Raw genomic sequence first — 24,941 nt, 5'->3', positions numbered from 1 at the left:
AGAAACTCGGTTAAATTAAACAGTGAAGTTATTCACAAATACTCTATGAATAAGGACTGAAATATGAAACTGAGAAATTCGCATACCGCTTGCTTTGAATCTGCCAGTTCTTTTTTGGTTTTCACAAGCAACTGCTTGATTTTGGTGTTGTTTTCCTCATACTGTTGTACTGAAGCCTGCAGTGAAGCTAGTGGGAGAGATCGTTTCAGGAGAAACAGTTTTATGAGTGAATTTAAGTAAACAAATGACAAGTCTTTTCTTTGTATTAGTCTACCTCTGAAAGGAATTTGTGTTAGATTTTTATTACGGACCATTGCTAACATATATGACACTAGTGACAGTAACACACTAAACCCCACTGGTCCCATCACCGCCTTTAATGATCACCAACACATGGCCAATCTCATTCCACCCAGATCAGGCGTCAGGCCCACAGGCCACTGTTGCTGCCTGTTTCTGTGAACAGTTTGTTTACATACTGTTTATGACTGCTGTAGCGCAGCAAAAGACCACAGGGCCCGCAAAGCTGAAAATGCGTGTTGTCTGGCCCTTTACAGCAAACGCCTGCAACCCCAGACGCACATTCTCACTTACTCCTGTGCCCCCTGGGCCCCCCACACTTGAAATCCATTTGTCTGTATGTATTTTAGCACATATCTCTAAAATAAAGGCATATACTTACTGTGTATCTAAAACATAGACTTTACTTGTAAGAAATACCTCAAAAGAGGTGCTGTGTGTTTCTAATCGCCTTAGAGGCACAGATCTGATCTGTGTTTGTGATACTAACTGTTTTGTAGGACAAAGACAGTTCATTAAGGAACAGACTGAAACATGATTAAAACAAAAAACTTTTATGCTAACAGAGGTAAAGAAGAGCATCAAATGGGAATAAGTGGATTCACTGTCCAGATCACAGTACCAACCACACCAGCAGGCCAACCTGGCCACAGCCATTGTGAAGCAAATAAAGAACGTCTGACAGAGACCTTGGGGCCCGAGATTTACGACCTGGTCCTTTACAGAACAAGTGTGCTTGATGCTCAGTCTAGGCCACGAACGTGGCCATGTGACGGCTGCTAGAAGACCCCACCAGCAATGACTAACTCCATAAAGTTAAATCCACATGCAATGACTGTATCACTCAGTAAACAAGAGCAGGTGTCCTGTAAGAAAATACCTTAACTTGCCTTTATGATATGTTATCATCAGTAATTTCCTGCCAACTATTTACCCAGTCCTGAAAAGACTGCACAAGGCACAAATTACATACAAAGCCTTTAAGTGCTCCAGGAATTATAAGCTCCGAGAACACAGAATGAAAAGAGAGGATACCATCTGGGATAGTGTGATAATGTAAAGCAAAATATAACTATTAAGACAGAAATGCAAAAGGCCATGCAGACCCACATTGGCTCAAGGTTATATTCAGGTTATATCTGATTGGGACAAGGAAGACTTCCTGGAACAGCAAACATTTAAGATTAGTAAGGATTCCAGAAGGTGAGCACAGGGGTGGGAGGGTGAGGGCACAGCAGCAGACACAGTCATGGAAAAGCATGAGTCGTGCTTCAGGAAGAAGGAAGGGCCTCTGCACCGAGGGAGTAACGAAGGTTAGGCTGAGAAGGTACACGGGGGCCCGATGCTGGAGGGCCTGGGATTAAGGAGATGTGTGTTCCTCACGCCCCAGGCAGAGTGAGCTGGCTGAGGGTTTTGCATGGACACTGTCCTGATGTGTCCTCACCCTCCTCCCCGGGGGGTCCCCAGCTCCCCAGCTCAGCCTTGCAGGGCCTGTGCTGCCCGAGGCTGGGAGCATTTCCAAGACCCCACACTGTGCTCACTCATCTGTCCTGCTGTCCTTCAAAAGGGCCCAAGTACATTCTGGTATTCAGGGCCTTTCTGAACTGGATAAAGAAGAGCTTCCTAATTACATTTCACTTCTCCCTAACAGGGCAAGCCTTTTCCTCCAAGTTAAGACTTCCAAAATTATGTTATTTCTTTTCACTTCTGCTCATAACTATGCTGCAGAAAGGACCACCCTTCCCAACCTGCTTCTTCTCTTCAAATCTCAATGCCCAACGCAAGCCCCAACTTTCAATCGCTTGTCTGCAGAAGCTCCTCCCTCTGAGCTCTTGGCACCCGCTGCCTGAACCTCTCATTCCTGTACTTATTCACCAGTGACAGTGGGTGGTTTCTTGAATAAGCGGCTCTTTTTAGTTTTTCCCAGGTCCAAGACTCTTTTTCAGCTAGTTGACTAACTTGCAAAACCAAATGTTTGCAACGTCTGTGACCTGGAGCCCTGCTACCCAGTTTGCACAAGAACGCAGCTGGAAGACGTGGTATGTGCACAGTGAGGATTTAAAGAAACCATTCACAGAAAGATATCTGAAAATTCCTTTAATTACTTAGGAATTAAAAAACCCATGGACCAGGACTTCCCTGGTGGCGCAGTGGTTAAGAATCCGCCTGCCAATGCAGGGGACACGGGTTCGAGCCCTGGTCCGGGAAGATCCCACATGCTGTGGAGCAACTAAGCCTGTGAGCCACAACTACTGAGCCCACGTACCACAACTACTGAAGCCCACGCACCTAGAGCCCGTGCTCCACAAGAGAAGTCACCGTAATGAGAAGCCCACACATCACGACGAAGAGTAGCCCCTGCTCGCCGCAACTAGAGGAAGCCTGCGTGCAGCAACGAAGACCCAATGCAGCCCAAAACAAAACAAACCAAAACAAAAACCCATGGGCCAAAAAAGAGATTCAAAGGAAATTAAAAAGTATTTTCAGCTGAATTAAAATAAAAATACAACGTATCAATCTGTTAGCTGAAGGAGTGCCTAAAGGGATACTTAGAGCTCTAGATGCTTACATTAGAAATTATTTAACAGATAAAATGGAATATAATCACGTGAAAAAGACAGATTTCGCCGCTACTGCATTATCCCACTCTGCTGACAATCAGCAGACGGTGGCCCAGGACCACCTGAGAAACGTTTACGGGAATGAGTACATTCAGCACCCACCTGGACTGCACACCAGGGTACCGGAAGTGGTTTCACAGCCCCCTCTCTGGTCCTCGGGCAGGGTCCCTGCTGTGTGGATGACCTGGCCGCCAAGAGCTGGTGAGACCCACAGCTAGCACCCTCCCCCACCACCGACCCCGACTTCTGCTGGGGGCAGTGACCGTGAGCTAAAGTGGGTTCTATTTTACTCACTCATTTCATCCTGCAGGGTTTCTTGCTTCTGTTTTTGGAGTTTTATTTCTTGTTCCAGATCTTCTATCTTGCTGCTCTTATTAGCTAACTTTTGATTTAATTCTTTCATCAAACGTTCGTAATCAGCAATTTCCATGTTCATCAATGTGGTTTGTTGGGCATCCTGCACATGTTATAATAAAAGATCCACGTAACACTAGATGAGTTACAGAATTTCTAAAAGGATGCCACAGGAACACACTGGCTCTATAGAGAAAGTTTATACATTAATGCAGAAACTACAAGTTGGATACATTCTAGTTTGTAATTTCAGAAAGTATTTTTGTAATAATTTGACTTTTCAGTGTCATTGTAGTTCATTATAGTTTTCATTAACTACAATTGGTGTATCTGCTCTTGTGGGGCTCTTATTTATAAATATTCATATTTAAGCAACTCTTATAGTACCTTTATTTTTGCCCTCGTCTTTGAAAAAGTAGAGAAAAATGAGCCAAAGTTCTAAGCATAATACTAACTTTAGCTTTTGACATTAATTAAATCTTCATTTGTCATACAACAATCAGGTATGAAAAATAAAATAGCAAACTGAAGTCTAATAATTTGTGAGCCTAGATTCTTCTGGAGAGACAGGCACTCAGAGAACTACATTAAATTTTCAGTATTTGGAGGCAAATAATCTATAAAGCAGTATTTCAGCACCACAACTAACGTTGTTTTTCAAATATTTCTTTTCTATGTTTACAGAATAGTTTAAGAATGTGAATATTCGTATCGGTTTTGAGTCTGGTTTTTCATTTTACCTTTCTAACCAGCTCTAATTCTTGCATGGTTTTCTGAAGCTGTTTCTTTTCCTTTTGCAGTTGTAGCTGAAGCTCTTCAAGCTCGTTTACAGAACTGGCATGCTCCTAAAATTAAAAATAAAAACATCACCACCCCTAAGCCAACCAGCATCAAAAAAAAAGTATTTGTAAGGGGCTATAAAATAAATCTGACATATAAAGTACAGAAAGTTCCATACTTAAAAAAAGAATACACCCAAAAATTATAACTTGGATTCTCAAATTCATAGTTGGCATACATTAAGGATTTAATAAACTTTGCTATATTAACAAATGCTACTCATTAGCAAGTCTTTCATTCACTTAAATACTTTGATAAAAATATCACTGTATAAATGAATTAATCCCACAGAACTGTTTTTACCTTTATTTTCTGCTCTTTCTGAAGTTTTTCAGCTTCCAACTCTTTGTCTGCCATGGCCTTGGCTTTGTGGACTTCCAAAATCTGCACTTCTAATAACCGGGTGTTAGACTGCAGTGTCTCAATACGGGCCAGGAGGTCTTCATTATCTGAGTTTAATTTTTCACACTAGAATGACAAATGATTCATTACTGTAAACATGCAGAAAATGCACACAGGAGAGGAAGAATAAAATGCAACATTAATGAGAATATTGGCATAGCATAAAAAAGTGAAGATTTCAAAATCGATTCCACAGAATGAAAACGTAAAATCAAGAGTAAGTTTAAAACACTACCACTGTTGATATTAATCTGGCAAACATTACAAGAGACCAGTACAGTAGCACTAACAGAGGAAAAGGCGGAAATGAAAACAAAAAACCCAGAACTGAGATTACAGCAATAAGACGGGATGGTGGCTAGTTTTCTGTCATATTCTTCTCCCAACAGTGGGAAAGTTTCTATGTATTAAATTTAATTTTTTGTGCAAAAAAATATTAGAATTGAAATATACTTATTACAATTTCCATGTATGCATTTGCTCAATTTAAAGTTACCTGAAAAGCCAGATTCCTTAATTGTCTTGTCAGGTCTTCTACTTGGTGCTCAAAATTATGAGCCCGTTCTTTCTCCAGATCCAACTGCTCTGACTGCTTATCATATTCCAATACAAGATTCTTCAACAAAAGACAAAAGGATTTAACTTTAGGGTATTATCATACATTCAATCAGCCAGAGTGTATTACTGAGCCATCTTAATACAAGATTTATGAGTTCATTCCGGAAGCCTGAAATATTTACCTAGGTTCAACATTTGATAGAATACCTAATATATTATATGTTATATAATACAATTAGCATAATCCAGACGACTTTTAGTATGGGTGGGGAAATCTATTCAAGGGAAGAGGATTTAAAATGTACACAATAAAGCATCTCCCAGTTATATATCCTAGTCATCAAAAATAAACTTCTGAAATGTATACAACATTTAAGGAGGGAGGAGAAAAAGTTTAACCTGGTCCCATTAACTCCACCTAAAGAATTCTGCTGAGGGAATTGTTTCGGGCCTGGCCTGAGGTGAGGCAGAGGTGCTAATCGAAGAACACAAGAAGACATTTTATACAGTCTCACCCTTTAATGCAAAACGTTCATCAATTTCCGAAGACTCTAAAAGCAACTGAATTTTTTTCTTTGACATTCCTAGTTGGCCCCTACTCAAGGACAGAATCCTGGGACTGACCTTTGTGCTATACACCAGCCTGTGGGGTTATCCTCCAAAATATATGAGAGTCACTGTTTCCGGATTGCCTGTAGTTTGTGTTTCCTCTCCCCGCTTCTTATAAACCCTGTTTTTGCCTTGTTCCTGGACTACTGACTGCTCTCCTGCATAAAAATGAATCCCTGTACAAAATAACTAACAAAATGGTTGTGAGTTTTCCTTGAAAGTGGCCTTCAAAGAAGTACAGCTTATCGGTTCCTTCATGGATTGTGCCTTTGGAGTCTTCCCCAAGGTCATCGAGGGTGGAGATGACCTATGTTTTTCCTATGTTATCTTCTAGGAGTTTTATAGTTTTGTGTTTTACACTTATGTCTGTGACCCACTTGGAGTTAATCTTTGTGAAGGTGTAAGGTCTGTGGACAGATTCATTTTTTTTGCTCGTGGATGTCCAGTTGTTCCAGCACCACTTGTTGAAGATGATCTTTGCTCCATTGTCAAGAGCTGACTATATCTGTGGTCTGCTTCTAGGCTTTATTCTGTCCCACTGTTCTGTTTATTCTTTCACCAATATCACCCCACACTGTCTTGACTGCTGTAGCTTTATACTAAGTCTTGAAGTTGGGTAGCTTAATCCTCCCACTTTGTTCTTCTGTTCTTCTTCAATATGGTGTTGGGGACTTCCTTAGTGGTCCAGTGGTTAAGACGCCATGTTTCCACTGCAGGGGGCCTGGGTTTGATCCCTGGTTGGAGAACTAAGATGCCACACGCGAGGCACGGCCAAAAACAAAAAACATTGTGTTGCCTCTCCTGGGTCTGACCTATATCATTTTCCTTCTCTCTGAAGAACTTCTAACATTTCATGAAAGGCATATTTACTAACAACAAAGTGTCTCAATTTTTATCTGAGAAACCCTATTGCTCCTTCACTTTTGAAGGATAATTTTACAGGGCACAGAATTCTAGGTTGGTGGGTTTTTTCTCTCAACACTTTAACTCATTCCACATGCTTCTTTTCTGTATGGTTTCTGAGAAGTTGGATGTAATTCGTATATTTGCTCTTCTATAAATAAGGTATTTTTTCCTCTATGGCTTCTTTCAGGACTTTATCTTTGGTTTTCTGTAGTGTGAAAATGACTTGCCTTGGTGTCACTGTTTTGGTATGTACCATGTGTGGTGTTCTCTCAGCTTACTGGATCTGTAACTTGGCGACTGCCCTTAGTTTGGGTAAATTCTCAGTCATTATTGTGTCAAGCATTTCTGTTGCTCTTTCTCTTCTCCTATGGCATTCATTATGTATGTGCTATATTTTGTGCAGCTGTTCCACAGTTCTTGGATGTTCTATTCTTTTCTTCCCAGTCCGTTGAAATACATATTTTAAACAAATAAATTGGTATACCTGGTCTACCTTTGCAGGAGATAATAAATCATATGGGTTCTGAAAATGTAAAGAAGTAAGCTCCTAATGGCTCATAAAAGACAACCTCATATATGAATTTCAAAGAAGTGTTTTTTAAAAAATGGACTTATATCTTTATATATTAAGGATACTAACCCCTTGTCATATTTTCATGTCAATTTTATATTTTATCTAGTTCAATTTGTCTTTTCCCTTGTAACTTCTTTAACTGCTTTTAGGTTGAGAAAAGTATTCTGTATCCAGAGCTTGAATGATCAAGTATTTTATTCTAGGTTTAAAAAAAATCGCTTTCATTTTTTGACAAAACTGCAGAATTTATTTTGGTGTGTGGCATGAAGTAAAAATCTAACCAAATTTTCCTGAAGTAGTTTTCTGATTCCTTCTGCGTTGGCTTCTCTGTTTTCAAATCTTACTGGGGTTGCATAGTTTAGTTGGTAAAAGAACAGATCTGGAACCAGACTGCTTGAATCCAACCCCAGCTCTATTAGCTACTTGCTCTGTGACCTCCGTGCCTCTGATTCCTTACTGGTGAATCAGCAACGTTAACAACATACTTACCACACACATATCAGGTGTGATGAAACATGTAAAGCACTTAGAAGAGTGCCTGGGGCCTGTAAGTGCTTGTTTTTATAAAGAAGTTTCTTTTCTTTTTTTTTTTTTTTTTAAAGATTTTTTGATGTGGACCATTTTTAAAGTCTTTACTGAATCTGTTACAACATTGCTTCTGTTTTGGTTTTTTGGCCCCAAAGCATGTGGGATCTTAGCTCCCCGACCAGGGATCGAACCCACACCCCCTGCATTGGGAGGCGAAGTCTTAACCACTGGACCGCCAGGGAAGTCCCCAGAAGTCTCTGTCTTCTGTTCAATTAACCTGCCTTATTTTTGCATCAGAACTGTATCATATCATGTAGTTTTATAATAAATGTTAGTGTCTGGTAGAGCAAGATGTCAATTTCCTCTTTTCACTTAGTCTCATTAAAGTTCTTCCTGAAATTTCATTTTTTTGGACTACTTTGGTATTTTCTTCTTTCCATCAAGTCCCACTTGACTACTGGCCACTCTCCTCCCCCTACCCGCCTTTACTTTTCCACACAGTATTTTCTTGGATTTTTGTCTGCCACTGGAATTTAAGTCCCAAGCAGACAGGAACTCCCAAGCAGACAGGAACTCCGTCTACTTGGTTGACCACCGTCTCCCCAGTAATCAGTACTTAGCCTGGCTATATAAATATTTGAATGCGTAAATAAATATAATGGTACTCTCTTACTTTTAATTCTTATATTTTTTATAATAGATTCTCATGTTATTTAGGTAGACAAGCAATATTGCCTTCAAATAATGTTTTCACTTTCGTGTTAGACATGTCTAACGTTCACATTTATTCACCTGGCCAGAAGACTATTAAATAATAACAGTAACAATGGCCATCTTTTTTGTTACTGATTTTATTAGGAAATCCCAAAACAGAAATTTAGTTTTAAAAAACAATAGCTTAAAGGCATATTTAAAGCTTAGCCACTTAAAATCTGATACTAGGATGATACATTACACAAAAAAACAGAAAAAAAGATTTACTAAAAAATACAAGGTGATTATGTTATGGACAAGAGTTTTACATTTCTAGTACATTCCTTAACTCAGAAGTTACAAATATAACTTGTTATTAAAGTAACTATTTTTACCTTATAGCTTTCTGCTCCTTGAATGAGATCTCTCATGGAAGCAGACACCTGATCCCTTTCTGAGCGAACAGATTCAAGTTCTTCCCGTAGCGTCTGGGCCTATTTTAAATATACAATAGTTTTTTATGTAGAGACAAACTTGATTTTCTAACATGTAAGTTCCTTAAACGTTGCCTTTTTAAGTCACCTTACCTCTTTTTTGCTAGAACCTAGTTCTTTCTTTGCCTTCAAAGCAACTAGTTTTAACTTCTCTATTTTCTCCTCTTTGTCTTTGCATTCTTCTTCCAGATATGCTAAAAACATACAATGAAACAATTATCTATAGACTCAAAGGAAAAGAGCGAAAATACACCCATTATTTACTTACTTTAGCCCTAGAAATGGATCTTTAATCTGGAACACAAAATCTGCAATTTGAGATTAAAATAAAGTAAAAGCAAAATATTAATATCTATTTTTTAAAGTAAAAGCTTACTTATTTTCTAAATGAGGCAAACAATGTAAAGAATTTTCATTTTCTTCAATCTTCCAAAACAGCCTGCTTTTTTTGGCCATGCCACGTGGCATATGGGATCTTAGCTCCCTGACCAGGGACAGAACCCGTGCCACCTGCAGTGGAAGTGCAGAGTCTTAACCGCTGGACTGCCAGGGAAGTCCCAGCCTACTGTTTTTAGCCATTTCGTAAGTGTCTATAAACTGGAGAGGCTGTCAGGACCCCTTTAACAGTAGATTTCCTGGAAATGCAAGTATGCTAGGCTTCTAGGTGGTGACGTGCAGATCAGGATCAAGTAGAGATCAGATGCACTTAAACATTTATGATCCACAGGCACATGCCTCTTGGTTGGTGGGTCTGATTTTTACAACTGAACTTGCAATCTGCTTACATGTCCAATCTGGATCTCCCCCGTAACCTCTCTAGCCATCTCCCTGACTTAAACACCAGTGTTCCTGATCTTACTTCTTGGTTCTGCTTAACTTCAGCTATGATCTGAATTTCTGTCCCTGCTTCTTCATCCAGTGTTCACAGCACCTGTGTTCACTTATGCTGCCCTCCTCTGGCTGCGACGGGTGCACTGTGTGTGCCCATAGCACAGGCCAAGTGTTCCACTTCTGCATGTCATCCCGCATATTCTCACCTACTCAAGGCATCAGTGTAGCAATTCTCCCCTCTCTTGTGCAGCAAATCCCCCTCTCTAACAGATTTTTTCCCAACAGTTTACAAACATGCAATAAGAAAAGTATCACCAAAGAGATTAAGGTCAGGAACAAAGAGTGGAAGCAGCTAAAGAGGGCAGGGGAGGGTCATGATAGGACAGGTGAAACATCACACAAAGAAAGGCAGAAGAGCACGCCTCCCCTCTGGACACTGTCCCATGTCTTCTTTCTTTTATAGCAAAACTCCTTCTAGGCGTGGTCTATACAAGCCCTCCTCACCTTTCTCTTCCCCCATTTTCCCCTTGAACCTACTTCAACCAGGCTCTGGCTTCAGTACATCATGGCAAGTGTTATCAAGTCGCCAAGGAGCTGGATGCTGCTTAGCTCGGGTTAGCTCTGACTGCTAGTGTGACCCTTCTTCCCTCCTCAAGCACTTCCTCCACCTGTACTTCATCTGTCTTAGTTTCAAAGACATCTTATGCCCTGGGCTCTACCTCACTGGCTATTCCTTCTCATTCTCCTTGGTTCTTTCTATCTTTCTGATTTTTGACAGAGAACTGTCTCTGGTCCTCGTCTTTTTTCCTACGCTCACTTCCTTGGGATCTCAACCTCATGGCTTTTAATGCCCACTGTGTTAAGCATGGAGTCTTATCTGGTCTAACCCTCTCCCCGTAACTCCAGATTTGCACAGTCAGTAGTCTACTCGACATCTCCAGTTGGGGTGGTAATTAAGTTTCATTTGTCTAAAACTGAACTCATGCTCTCCCCTAACCCGACCTTCCCCAGTCATCCATTACAGAAAACTGTGGGTCATTCCAAATTCTTTCAACCACCCGTCCCCTCTCCCCCACCAATCCCACTGGGCATTAAACTGGGGAATTATGGGTACATCACACAACACTTTTTTGTTTGTGGGGAATAAACAAAATGGGAATAAAAGAGCTACCTCCTAATGTTACTCTGAGGAATAGATGGGTATGGGGAAGTCCCAGCTCTTCTGCACAACACACCAGCCCTTTCATGCTCAGACTCCTGACTCTCTAGAATTTCCTAGGAGGCTCCTGGACGTCATGGATGTTAACGTACAAGCACCTGCTGTTTCCTCCTGCTGCAGTACCTTTCTTCTCGTGTCAAATTTCTCATTCTTCAACACACAAGTATAGCCTATTCTGTGATGTTTTTCCTAACTCAAAATGAGCAGTTAATCACGTCTTCCTGTACTGTCACCAGCATACCTTGTCCACACCCCGAAGTACTGCAGTAACAGTCCCTTCTTGCAGTGAGTTCTTTGAAGACACGGTCTGCGTGGTGTGTATCTTAACCTCCTTCCTATTACCAGTGCCTAGGTAGTTGGGCATTCAAATAAGTTTGCTAAATGCATGAAAAATCCAAAACCAATCATGGAACCATTTATAAATGGAATCACATCACTCCTTTGGAGTAAACAATAGAAAGTGAGAGTTTTGAAAGGGAAGGCAAGCAGATGGCAGCAGGGCAAGAGTGGCGGCATCAGAAAGAGAGAGCTACTCATGTTTTTAACAACTCATTAATTGGTGACAATACTTCCCAATCTATTCTAACACTAAGAAGAATCTGTGTAATTAACTGTGACAACATATGCAAAACCATAGTTACCTATTTTTTCTTCAAACTCTTTTACTGAAGGTTGATCACTTTCTACAGAAGGTGATTTCTCTAAGGAATCCTAGATTTTATAGGAAAAACAAAGACAATCACTGCATTCCCCATGATGTACTGGCCGTCATGTTAAGCATGAAAAAAATCATTATCAAAGAGAATTCATACAAAAAGCAATTTGGTGAACAGTCTTTCTCTTCCCTTGATAGACCAGGTAATTCTGACCTTATCATGCATGTAGCATGCTTTTTACTATAAACATAGTATAGGTCATGTGTTTTACTATAAAAAACAGCAATATCCAAGGCCAAGACGAACCACCCAACAGATATCAACTACATAATGCAATAAGGAAAGATGAAACGATGATTATAGTTTACCCTGTCATGATCTGGGGAAAAAACCCTACATTTCTGGCTAAAATTAAATACCACTTTAGCCTACATTTCTGCTCAACTGTGCTCTTTAAGTTAATATGCATACCACACAGGATGAAATTCAAATTTTTCCATGTTTACTTGTAGCTTTGCTGGTAACTAATTATACAATTTTAACATCTAACCCCCTAATCATCTAATCGTATATAAAAACAAAATTCTAAAATGATCTAAAACCGAAAAGTGATCAATGTGATAAGGTGTGATGTGAAAATGTTTAATGTACTTTCAGAAATATGCATGTGATCTTAAGTGCTAAAAATTTACTTCTGACTTCAAAGTGCAATAATATATATATTTTCTAGAGTCTATGACTAGAACTAAGTATTTTAAAATCAATAAAATGCAAATTAATAGTACCTTTAATGATATCAACTCTGCTCTCACATCTTGCAATTCTGATTCTTTTTGTTCTAGTAATGGCCTTAGGTTTTCAAGTTCCTTTATAAAATATTTTTCTTTTTCATTATGGTTTTCATTTTTACTACATAATTTTTGAGATAATTCTTCAACTTGAATTAGGAGATTCTGATTTTCAAGCCTTGTTTGTTCATTAGCATTCTTCATTTCTAGAAGATCAGACTGCAGGGCCTCTTTTTCCAAGAGGGTTTCTTCTAACTCTTTCCTTAAGAGAGCTTTCTCTAGCTCATGGTCTCTTAGTAAAGACCTAAGTTCCTCACATTGAATCACATTCTCTTCTTGGAGGAACTTAATCTCTTTTTCTAACTCTGCTACCCTTTTACCATACTGGAAGACCAAGTTGTGTTTTTCTTCATTTATTTTAGCTAAGGATTCACCTACAGCTTGTAGGACACTTACAACATCTTGTTCTTCACTTTTTTCTGAAACTTTTGACTCCATTTGTTCAAGAAAACCACACAACTGAGCTCTGACAAATAACTTCTGAAGTTGCTCATTTTCCAAAAGTTTATTTAAATTATCTCTTTCTTCAACTGTTAACTGAAGTTTCTTTTCTAATTCAGAAATCTGCTCCTTCAGCGTAAAATCTCCTTTTTGAGATAGGAGAGATTCCAAATCCCTGCTCAACTGGTTCTTTTCTGAACTCAGTCTACTGTTTTCCTCATGAAGAGACTTCACTTCAGATGACACTGCTTCCTGGTCTTCAGAGAGAGTTTTCAACTGAGCCGTAAGCTTTTCCAGTTTTTCGTCATTTTGATCCTTTTCTTTTAAGGTTTCTTTTAGTTGTGCTGTTAATTCATTTACCTTTTGTTCTAGCTCACTGTTGCACTGGGTAGTCTGCTCCACTTTCTCCCCGGGTCCTACAATAAACCATTCTCCCCTTTCACGTCTGTGATAGACAGTCTCCACCTCTTCATGAAAACCTTTAATTTTACTTATGAGATCATCTTTTTCCTCAGTAAGAGAACTTATCTTTGCTTCAAATTCTTGTAACATGGTATCTCTCTGACTGAGACTAACTGAATATACTTCATTCTTTTCTTGAAGGTTCTTTATGGTATTTTCAAGTTCTGGTACAATTTGTTGCTGTGTTAATAACTTTTCATTTTCTCTCTGGAGACGATTCATGGTTTCAAGAAGAGCATCTTTTTCATTAAATGCAATTCTGAGCTTCTGCTGAAGTTCATTAACATCAGATGCTTGCTGTTGCTTCATTGATTCAAACTCTTGACTTATTTTTCCAGCAGATTCCCCCAACTCTGCTTGTAAAATTTCCATAATCTCTCGTAAACTCTCATAATTTAAAATTGCTTCTTGCTTTTCTTGTTGTAGGTTTTCACACTGTTCCTTAAGACCCTGTATTTCAAACATTAATGTTAATTTTTCTTTTTCTGAACCTGACAATAATGCCTCATTGAGTTCTGATATTTCTTTTTGATGTTGTTCCTTAAGACTCTGTACTTCTTTGTTATGTTGTTCTACGGTACAGCAAAGTTGTTTATTTGAATCTTCTAGCTCAGATTTTAATTTTTCAACTACACACCCCTGTTCTTCTTTAGCTAGTAGTAATTCATTAATTTTAAACTCTAAATCTTCCCGTTCGTGAAAAAACTCATCCTTTGTATGCTGGGCATCAATTTCAAGTTTTAATTTAAGATTATTCATGTAAGTTAACTCGTCTTTTAAGATGCTATGTTGAGACTTCAGTTCTTTTAGGGTATCTTCTAAGTGTTTGACTTTTTCATTTACTGCTTGTTCTACAAGAGTACCTTCCTGTAAGAGCAAAGAACACATTTGATTTTCCTGGTTTGCGTTTTCTAATTCACATTCATATTTCTTCTGAAGGTTCTTCTCGCTTGCCTCACACTGCCTGACTAAGTTCTCCTTCAGCTGGTTTAAATGACTTACTTCTGCTTCGTGTTCTTTAGCAGATGCTTCAATTTGGCACTTCAATTCTTTCACCTCTTCTTGGTGTGTAGATTTCAACTGTAAAAGTTCCTCTTGCAAACTATTAATTTCTTTTTGGTACTGCTGAGAATTAGCCTCAATGACTCCTTGGAGATGAGTAATTTCTCGCTCCTTTTCATTTGTGGCAACTTCTAACTGCTTTTGCAGACATAAAATCTGCTCCTCAAAGGCCGGCTTAATTTTCTGAATCTCTTCCTGTAGTTTTTTAACATTATCTTCAGAATCACTCTGAAATTTGATTTGTTCTGAAAGCTCTAATTGTTTTTTTGATGCTTCTTCCAGTTCCTTTTGCCAACCAGCTTTATCGTTACTGTATTTGGAATGTACTGCCATTAATTCATTTTTCAAATTTTCCATTTCTTTCACATAGTTCCTTTGCAATTGTTCAAACTCCTCACGCACATCTTCCAACTTAGTTGCAGAATCCTGTAAAAGTAAGCACACAAAAATTATTTAAGATAAAACAAACCCCTGCCCTCAGGAAAAATATTAGACATAGGTTCATAAAAGAAGAAAAGAGCAGAAATATACATAAAGAAATATGATACTGAGATTCCAAGAATTCTGCTTAGAAGCTCTGACTACCTTAAGCAGTACTAAATAGGTTACTCAAAGAAATAACTAAAAGCTAGGAAATCTCTGAATTTAATTTTCCTTTAAATGGTAATAAATTATGTAAGTTGTATTAAGTCATAGGCTTTAATGAATATCTCCTGAATAGAGTAATACAGCTTTTGGGAGAATATTAGCACAGACCCCAAAGACAGTTGAATATCCCAGAACTGAATACACAACTTTCTTTCCTTTCTTTTTTCTTTTCTTTTCTTTTTTTTCTTTTCTTTCCTTCTTCTTTTTCTTTTCTTTTTCTCTCTCTCTCCCTCCCTCTCTCTCTCTCTTTCTTTTAGATAACATTTAGAGTATGTGTGACAATCAACTTATTTAAATAGGTAATTTTTTATAAAATAGGTATTTTTTCCCATTTTTATTAAAGAATATTACAACTAAAATGAAGATTACACAATGGAACAAGTAAATGTTAGCTCTATCTCTAAGTAGTTGGGTGATTTCAGTTATTTTTCTTTTTAAATATCAATCTGTTTCCTTGTCTGTAAATATTACAGTTAAAATCAGATCAGATGCTTTTCAAGGTCTTGGCTCTAAAATGCATAACTATACTATATAAGTTAATAAAAAGCAAAAAAAAATAAAATGTTGCTTTACCTCAACCTCTTGCTTCATTTTAATATTTTCCTTCTTCAAAGAAACACACTGTTGCTCAGTCTCTGCTTTTTCCAAAAGCATAGCATCCAGACGTATGGTCAATGCCTGTTTTGGAACAGGATGATTTGTTTGCCTGAGGTTAAAAATGGTGGATTGACTTCATGCATAATTACCTCCTCACCTTTTCCAAACCATGCTAAAGTAAGAATATTTAAAAAGCTATATACATAAGAGCAAAGTAAAAAGGAGAAAAGACATAAGGGTATGAGAAATTTCAATATAACTTTGGAAAACTGAAAGTGGAGGACATGGAAGACGTGAATTAGAAAGAACAAGAAGGCTGTAACCTAAGGGCTTATGCAGGGAAACACATGAGAAGCTGGCAAACACTAATTAGAAAACTAAATGCTCAGGAACTGGAGAGTCAGGTTCAAAAATCGGATTGACTGACAATCTCAACCAGGAGTGCTTAGAATAATGGGCAAGAAATCACCAGTGTCCCCCCTACCCCAGAGAAGTTTACCTCCTGCAGAAATGAAGCAGGAAAGGAAGTTAATGAAGTGGAAAATAGAACAGCCAAGAGTCAGTTCTTTGAAAAAAGCTAACAAAATAGACTTCTTGTAAGACTGATCAAGAGAAGACAGAAGTCACAAACAATATTATGAATAACAGGGGAACCTATCTATATATAAATTACAGATTATACAGTTAAGAAGAATATTATAATTATTAATCTGCCAATCATACTGAAAAGTAAAATGGTATGGATAAAACTTCCTAGAAAAATGTAACTCAAGAAAAAAAATTAAAAAGCATTATTGGGCTTCCCTGGTGGCGCAGTGGTTGAGAGTCCACCTGCCGATGCAGGGGACACGGGTTTGTGCCCTGGTCTGGGAAGATCCCACATGCTGTGGAGCGGCTGGGTCCGTGAGCCATGGCCGCTGAGCCTGTGTGCCCGGAGCCTGTGCTCCGCAACTCCGCAAAAAAAAAAAAAAAAAAAAAGCATCATCAATACTATTACTACTTAAAAATCAAACTAGTGGTTTAAAATTGTCCACCAAAGAAAACAGGAGGAATAGATAGTTTTATAGGTGAGTTCTATCAAGCTTTCAAAGAACAGATTATCCCAATTACATATGAATTTTTTCAGACAAAACAAAAAGCAAGAAGAATTCTCAAGTTATTCTACACAACTGGCATAACTTGATAACATTATGCAAGGACTCTACAGATAGGAAAATCACAGACCCATTTCACTGTGAATTTAGATAAAGTTAATCTTAAACATTAAAACCGAGATAAAATCCTAAAGAAACCTTAGTCAACTATCACTCCAGAACTGCCTCTGAACTTCTTTTGTGAAATAATAAAGAAAAACTCTGTTGTTCAAAAATACAAAAACAAAGCAGATGTAGAAAATATTTAGAGTTCTATACCAAGTTATAGCTATTATTCAAACATGAGAGTAGAATAAAGCCACTTTTAAATACAAGATGACACAAAAATTTTCCTCCTATGCATCTGTTCTTAGGAAGCTGGAGAAGGACATGCTCTACCAAAATGAGGTTAACCAAGAAAGTGAATGACCTGTGACCCAGCAAACGGGGTGGGGGGGCCAACATATGAAAGCAGTATAATTCACTGGATCATGGCAAAAGGCCGACTCCAGGAAAACCACAGCAGACCTGGAGAACAACCAGACCAAATTAGCACAGGACAGAAGGCTTTAGGAGGCAGGTGTCCAGAAAAAAATATAAATGATTATTTGATCTGTTTGACCAGTTGGAAAGTAGGAGTCACTGTGAAAGATAGCTAAATTTTCATCTGTTGTAACAGGAAGTTAATAGCTAAGTGTCTCACCAAGGGATAAATCAAAGAAAAGCAGTATAAGCATATTGTTCAGAAATACAGAGATAATTTCCATAAGCTATTTAGAATTATAAGTTATTTAGTTGTTAGTACTATTTCTAAATCATGAGCATATATTACTTTTGTTAAAACAATTTTAGTTTTAAAATTAGTTTTTTCACATTGCATAGTATTGCAATGTAAACTCCTGTTTGGTAAATTATCAGGGGAAGCCTGAAAACATTAATAATTTTAGGAGATATACAGAGGACATTATCTGAAAACAGCTATAAATATCCTTAAAGAGTAGAGGCACAAATGGACAGTTATTTTCTAGGAAATACAAATTTGATTCCAGCAAAGAGAAAACAATAAGTGATACGTACTAGAAATTCCGCATCTTGACATGCAATTTTTGCCTTCCTCTTGCATTTGGAAGCAGCATATAAGTTCACTGTAATACCATACACCTCAAATTTTGACATGGAAAATATGGGTTTTTATTCCTCTTTTTTAAAAGTCAAATATGCCAGGTTTGCAATAAAACTTTACATGTATTTCAATGCACTAGAAGATGACTATCAGAAATTTTAATAACTAAAACTTGTAAAAAGCCATATATTTTTATGAAGGACAGAAAATTCTGTATTCAAAGCCATGTTTTTCCAGTGTACTTTTCCCAGTGAAGAGATAAAACATAGCAAGAAAGTCTTTTTCCTTTTCCAGAGCTGCAGAGGACATATCACATTGCAGTATATGATTTTCCTAAAACAGAAAACTTACTTACAGCAACTGAATAACTGATGCACAGCTCCGCCAATCACTCCCCAATGTAATTTTCTCATTAACATTGGAAACCAAAGATTTCATTCTCATTTAATTTTACCAACCTTTACTTTCTGAGACTTGAGTGGTCAGGATAACATGCTTTAATATTAAATTAATAACCTGAAAGGTAAAGTTAGCTAACTGAGAGACATTTTCTACCCTTAAATTTTTAGTAGTAGTTTTGACAGAAGGGGAGAATACATTGATAAGGAGGAAATAAGGGACAGATATTTGAATATTCTGAAATGCAATAGCATGAAAAGTATTTTAAGGGCCAAGAGTTAACTGATGCAAAATTAGAACAGAATCTCTGCAGTGCTCTTTTCAAATACAAAAACCTCCTTTTCAGTGCGGGTGTGCATGGATGTATGTATGTATACATGTGTGTAGAAAATATCCCCCAAATAATATATGGTAATAATAAAACCACTGAGTACTTATGTGACAGATCCAGCTCTACGTACTGTATGTACTAACTCATAATACAACTCTATGAAAGTAGGCCTTATTATTATCCCTAGTCTACAGATGAAGGAAGAGAAGGAAGTTAAGAAACGTAGCCGTGGTCACACAGCTGGTGTGTGGCACAGCAGGGGTCTGAAAATGTGAATCAGGTGGTCTGGCTCCACAGTCAGAGCTCTTTAACTACATGGAGTTGTACTTTTGCTATTACTAATCAGAGAAATACACAGTGACCAAATAAACAAAACCATTACGAATTCAGTAATGCTTCAACCAATCGGCGCATTACGAATCCAAATGGTATCTGTGCACACCATTCGGGATTCATACACTGTTCTAGCTAAATGAAGAACAAAATGGTAGTGCAAGGTATGCGCAGCGATTTAAAGACTCCTGGTAGTAGCTTCATGGGAGTCCCTCAATTGTGCATGGCTCACAAGTTGGGACACTAAGATAACATATAATCAAAGAATAGACAGATACTATGACTCAAATTACAAACATGCAAAAGCAAGGAAAAAATTTCTGCAGAGCTTTGAAAAGCAAAGAAACTTTAAAGAAGGTAGGCCAAGTGGGGGAAAGAAAAGCATTTAATTACATTAAGGGCACATAAGTAAGAATGAGCAGCTCAGGATCTTAAACAGGGAATAACAATATAAAAACAACATTCTATCATCTGACCAGAGTATGTAGAAGTAAAAGAGAACGAGAGCCCAGTTATGGGTTATCAAGGTAAGTACGGTTAGCAAGTAAGACAAGATGTGTTTAACAAAGAACCATGGGAATGGAGAGAATCATCAAAGTCCTGAGCGTGGCTGGGTTTTCTGATGGGGAGAGGGAACAGCAGGCCTGAGACTGAAGCAATAACCATAATTACAGTGTGTAAAGGATGAAAGGACAGAAAGTAATACCACTTCAGAACAGAAAGGGACGCAGAGGTCATTCACCTCTCTTTTTACAGTCAACCAGAAAGATGAAGAGTGGAACCAAGGGCAGAGAGGAAGTGGAACAAAAGGCACGGAAGCCAGAGAGTGCTCAAGCAGGCTGACAGCCCTCAAGGAAATCCGACTTATCATCAGGCATCTCCTCTAAGTAAAGAAGTGAAAATTAAAGCAATACTACAACTGTTTCATTACCTTAATAATATCATCAGTTCCTCCAGCAACAGCTTTCGATCTCAATTCTTCAATTTCTTTCTCCAATTCTAAACAATTAAAAAAATAAAAAGATACTAGTTCAGAAATGAAGAAAATAATTACTGGCTCAAGTGATAAGTACATTCTTAAAAAAAAATCACTATAAATTAGAATACATTTAAGCAGCAGCAGATATGTTGAGAAAGCACTAAGTTCACCCAGCATTACCTTTTATTTTCCTTTTTATTATGGAAAACTCCAAACAAATTAAAAAAACCCAGAGAGAATAGTGCGATTAATCTCTATGCTCCATCATCTTGCTTTAATAATTACTACATGACCAACCTTGTTTCATCCCAACCTGTATTCATTTCCTCCTTCCCCTCTTGTCTTATGCATCCTGATATTTTTGAAGCAAATCCCAGACATTATTTCAGCTGTAAAAAACTTCTTACTGTATAATCTTAAAGCAACAACTAACCTCGTATTAAACATACATGTTAATCTATTTCATCAACTCATGTCTAGGTCTGGAGCCTAGAACATCTTTCCAAATAAATTACTCCCTTATCATAAGCTGATCCAACCTCCAGAAACACAGTCTGACCTTTTCTAGTAGTAAATAAGTCTTGGCTTTTAGGCAGAGCAGTTAAGTTACTGAAAATGCAAGAGCTCACCTACACATATTAAAAAAGGATACTAATATCTTTGTCTTTTTGGAATATAAAGAAAGGGAAACTGAATAGGCAATCAACCAACTTCAGTAAATAAATATATTTCAAAATTCCAGGAACAGAAATCTTTTACTACTTTACTTGGGGCCTTTTCTTACTTCCTTGGGCTCAGAACTTCATGTCTCTAACATTTCAACTGGCAACTCTAGGAAAAAATGCTTTACTCAGAAGAATATACGATCCACATGAGGAAAAAAAAAGTGCTGAACTTTAACAAACTGTTTTTAAAATCCTTCTCCCTGACTTTATTGATTCAAAGGTAACTGCAGTTTAGGGATATGAGATAATAAGAAATATCAGAAGCAAAGTTTACAATGCTAAGTAGTAACAGATTCCACTACGCTAATATTATTGGATTCGCTGATAAACAAAACAAGCCAATGTACTATTACAAAACTAAGAGTTGTAACCATGATTAAACAAGATTGCGGTCAAGACGAATATTTTCAACCCAATACCTGTACATCTTGATTTAGCTTTCTGTATTAGCATCATCTGCTTCTTGGCAAACTTGATAAGATCTTCCTTGGGCAATGTTTCCAGCTGGAAGAGTCAGTGATGTTACCAATTAGGAAGAATTCATGTTTCTACTATACCACAAAAAAGAAACATAAAGTCTGCCTAAAAATAAAAAACATCCTACTGAATAGATCTTTATGTCAACCAAGCACCACGTTTTTTAAGATTAGCAAATGCAAGTTTCACTCAATAATTATTAGCTCGGCAACTATTATGAAATGTAGAGAAAATCGCACGTATCCTCTTACGTTACAGATATCCTTGTTACAGGTTAAGACACTTTTTAGATTTTGATTTAATTGCAAAATTAGGGAACTGCGACTAATTCTACGTAAAGTTCCTTAGATCTGTAAAATTGCTTCCTCCTATTCAAGGCTGAAAGGAGTCTCTGGCCACATGAAAACACGTAAGCCTAATTACAGCGATAAGATGAATCAGGGTGCGTTTAGGCTTTACCTAAAAATCAGGGACAGTTCCTTAACCCCTGCGGGCTCAGTTTTCTTAGGCATAAAGCTGGCATAATCACATTATTTATCTCACGGTTACCGTGAAACTTCAATGCAGTCGAGTGTTTGGGCGAGTGTCTCAAAGTCAGCTTGAAACAATAAACCTCGGCGGCAAGTCCCCATCTCCTGGGCGCCCGTTCAGGGCCCCAGCGGTGACCTGTGCTCACATCGCTCACATCAGCGGAGGCGCAGGCAGAGCCGAGACCGCGACGCCCGCCCACCGCTCGGACCTCACAAGCCAGACGGCTTCATCTAACGTTGGGAACCTGCGGAATCTCTCAGCAGCGCTGAGCCGGGCGGCAAGGAGACGAACTCAGGCGTCACACCGGGGAGCTCCGAGAGGAGGGACTAAACGCGCGACCGTGACAGCTCAGGCCGAGAGCCCGGAGGAAAGTTGTCCCCCAGGGAGCCCCCTCCCCTCCCGGCAAGACCCCGCCGCTCCAGCGTCTCTTCACCTTGGATTTCCCGGTCCCAGGAGCGGCCGGCGAGGCCACCCCGTCGTGAACAGGCTCCTGCAAAACACAACGAAAGCCAGCCGGTCTAGAGGGCGTGGCGTGGCGTGTCGGGCCCGTGGGCAGGGCTCGGCGCGCCACTGGGGCAGTGGGGGCTCTAGCCCCTCCTGGGAGGGTCGGGCGCTGTCGGGCCGCGCGCGCTCAGGCGGCCGCCCTAGTCTCCTGTCCCGTCACTTGTCCGCTTAGCTGTCCCATCACCTGTTCCCTGTCCTGTCCCTCACCTGTGCTTCAGCTGCCCCTCACCTGTCTTATCTCCTGTCCTTCTCCTGTGCCCTCAGGTGTCCCTTCAGCCCCCCTCATTTCCCCAGACGCCCTTAGCCTCGGAACGGGCGCGTGGCTGTGCCCTGCGGCTGCGGGTGGCCGAGGGGACGAGGCGCAGCTGTTCCTGAGGCGAGTGGGTGACCGCAGAGCAGGAGCGCTGTCCCGTCTGGCAGCCTGGACACCGGCCCTCCTCCTGGACGGTGAGTAGTCCCGGCGCCCAGCCCCGCTCCGGGTGGACGGGCGGGTTGGGGACCTGTGCTGACACACCTGCCTTTCGTGGCCGGTAGCTCTTTCTTTGAGCGCGACTGAGGAAACAGGCCCGAGTGTGGGGACGCTGGCCGGGGGAGGGAGGCGGCCTGGGGACGGTGGGGACGGGCGGCGCCAGGATGGTCGGGGCAAAGACGTGCTGCCACAGCCGGTGCCTCCCCTCCGCTCCGTGAGCCACCAGCCTGGCACTGGCTGTCACTTGTCACTTGTAACGGCCTGACGCAGGTCGTGGGATGAAGTTCGCCAGCTTGGGGAAAGGATCGTCCTGGAGTGAGCTGGCTTCGGAAAATGCCCGTAAATCTGGACACTGGGCGGGGTTGTAAAATGAGTGACTTTCCTCGGGACTAGAAAAACAGCCTCAGACAGCTTTTTAGAAAAATCACGAGTAATTCCTAAAAGCCACCAAAGTTCTCAATGTTTACGTGGCAGTGAATACCGTTAAGGAAGAGTGACTAAATGCGTTGGCGGGTAGTGTTGGTGAAACTCGAGACTTTGAGCACCTTTTGGAGAAAAAGAGGACTTTCTGTTGCCCCCTCTCCATCTAGTCCATTGCCTTGTATATATATTCATGCATTGCACTGCATGCAGACTTAATTGAATCTAGGAATTAATTGATACAGAAACCGATCAGCAGGACAGAACCTAAGATCACTGGTCATTTTCTTCTGGGTTTTGAGGAAACTTAGAACTAAGACCACAGGGCTTTTGTTGTATCTATTAACATCAAGGATGTTATAGCATTTTATTTTCCCTTCCAGTATGAGATCCAGGATAGAATCAGGTTTTGCATTTAATTGTCACATCTCTTTAGGTTTCTTTAATCTGGAACATTTCCACAGTCTTTCTTTGTCTTTTATAAAATAGACATTTTGGTCAAACTTTGGACATTTTTGACATTTTATAAAACAAAACCAAAAAAACCCCTAAACAACTGAACTCATAGATACAGAGAAGAGATTGGTGTGGCAGAGGCAGGGTGTGGGAGTGGGCAAGATGGGTGAAGGGGGTCGAAAAGTACAAACTCTGATTTATGAAGCAAATAAGTCTGGGGGATGTTGTGCGCAGCATGGTGACTACAGTTAATAAGACTCTACTGTATACTTGAAAGTTGCTGAGAGACTCGATCTTAAAAGTTCTCATCACAAGGAAAAAATGATGGATATTTACTAGACTTATTGTGCTGATCACTTCACAATACATACAAATATCAAATCATTATATTGTACACCTGAAACTAACGTTATATGTCAATTATAGCTCAATAGAAAAAGGAATAAGAGGGCTTCCCTGGTGGCGCAGTGGTTGGGAGTCCGCCTGCCGATGCAGGGGACACGGGTTCGTGCCCCGGTCCGGGAAGATCCCACATGCCACGGAGCGGCTGGGCCCGTGAGCCATGGCCGCTGAGCCTGCGCGTCCGGAGCCTGTGCTCCGCAATGGGAGAGGCCCCAACAGTGAGAGGCCCGCGTACCGCAAAAAAAAAAAAAAAAAAAAAGGAATAAGAAATTTGGCATTTTTGAAGTCCTCCCCACCTTTTATTTTTTCGATTAACGTACGGTAATATTATCTTTTCTTTTGGCATACAGTTCTTTGAATTTTAATACATGTACAGACTCTTGTAATCACGGGCATAATCAGTCCACAGAATAGTTTCATTACCCTCACCCTACCCCATCGTGGCTGACACGCCTCCCATCCCTAATCTCTGACAACCGTCATGTCATCTGTTCTTCATCACTATCACTTTGTCATTCATGAATGTCATATAAATGGAAACAAACCTTTTGAGACAGGTTTCTTTTCCTCAGCAAAATGCCTTTGAGATTCGTTCAGGTTGTCTCATTTGTCAATAATTTGTTCCCTTTCATCACTAACTGATACTCATTGTACGGATGTGCCATTATTTATCCATTCACCAACTTCAGAACATTTGGGTTCGTTTCGAGTTTTGGGGTAATTATGAATAGAGCCACTATACACATTCACGTCCAGAGTTTTGTGTGGACATAAGTTTTTATTTCTCCAGGGTACAGACCTAGGAGGGGAAATTGCTGGGCTCTGTGATAAGTATATGTTTAACTTTTTAAGGAACTGCCAACTGTTCATCCTGATCATTACCCGGCAAGTGGCAGAGGGCATCTTTCTGGGGATAGCCATATTTAGTGACCACCTGCCTTGGTAAGGTGTGCAGACCAGGATGTGAGGGAAGCAGTCAAACCCTTTTTGAGTTGATTTTTTACGGAGGCCATCTC

General features: G+C 39.6%; 1 protein-coding gene and 1 long non-coding RNA gene across 5 annotated transcripts in view; one reads left to right on the top strand and one right to left on the bottom strand.

The window, feature by feature from the left end:
* GCC2 (GRIP and coiled-coil domain containing 2) overlaps positions 1–22,164 on the bottom strand; it is a 35,203-nt gene extending 13,039 nt beyond the window's left edge. For 2 of the 3 annotated variants that reach the window (XM_024757979.1, XM_024757980.1), the window contains exons 1-13: positions 22,108–22,164; positions 21,086–21,170; positions 19,894–19,961; positions 15,620–15,724; positions 12,371–14,824; positions 11,571–11,640; positions 8,973–9,073; positions 8,781–8,879; positions 5,014–5,133; positions 4,419–4,583; positions 4,016–4,120; positions 3,216–3,378; positions 87–187 (exon numbers count right to left, since the gene is read on the bottom strand). In XM_024757979.1, the coding sequence (XP_024613747.1) occupies positions 87–187; positions 3,216–3,378; positions 4,016–4,120; positions 4,419–4,583; positions 5,014–5,133; positions 8,781–8,879; positions 8,973–9,073; positions 11,571–11,640; positions 12,371–14,824; positions 15,620–15,724; positions 19,894–19,961; positions 21,086–21,122 (3,588 nt within the window). In that variant the 5' untranslated portion in view covers positions 21,123–21,170; positions 22,108–22,164. The remainder of the gene's footprint in view (positions 1–86; positions 188–3,215; positions 3,379–4,015; positions 4,121–4,418; positions 4,584–5,013; positions 5,134–8,780; positions 8,880–8,972; positions 9,074–11,570; positions 11,641–12,370; positions 14,825–15,619; positions 15,725–19,893; positions 19,962–21,085; positions 21,171–22,107) is intronic. The other variant, XR_003004940.1, reaches the window with a different exon arrangement.
* Positions 22,165–22,227: 63 nt separating this feature from the next.
* Positions 22,228–24,941, top strand: part of LOC112408389 (uncharacterized) — a 107,483-nt gene continuing 104,769 nt past the window's right edge. For both annotated transcript variants that reach the window (XR_003004943.1, XR_003004942.1), the window contains exon 1: positions 22,228–22,625. This is a non-coding gene — a long non-coding RNA (uncharacterized LOC112408389). The remainder of the gene's footprint in view (positions 22,626–24,941) is intronic.

The sequence above is a fragment of the Neophocaena asiaeorientalis genome, unplaced genomic scaffold (assembly GCF_003031525.2).
Source record: "Neophocaena asiaeorientalis asiaeorientalis breed wild unplaced genomic scaffold, Neophocaena_asiaeorientalis_V1.1 scaffold497, whole genome shotgun sequence".
In the NCBI taxonomy this organism is placed as follows: Eukaryota; Metazoa; Chordata; class Mammalia; order Artiodactyla; family Phocoenidae; genus Neophocaena; species Neophocaena asiaeorientalis.
This window is presented reverse-complemented; position numbering and strand designations above follow the sequence as displayed.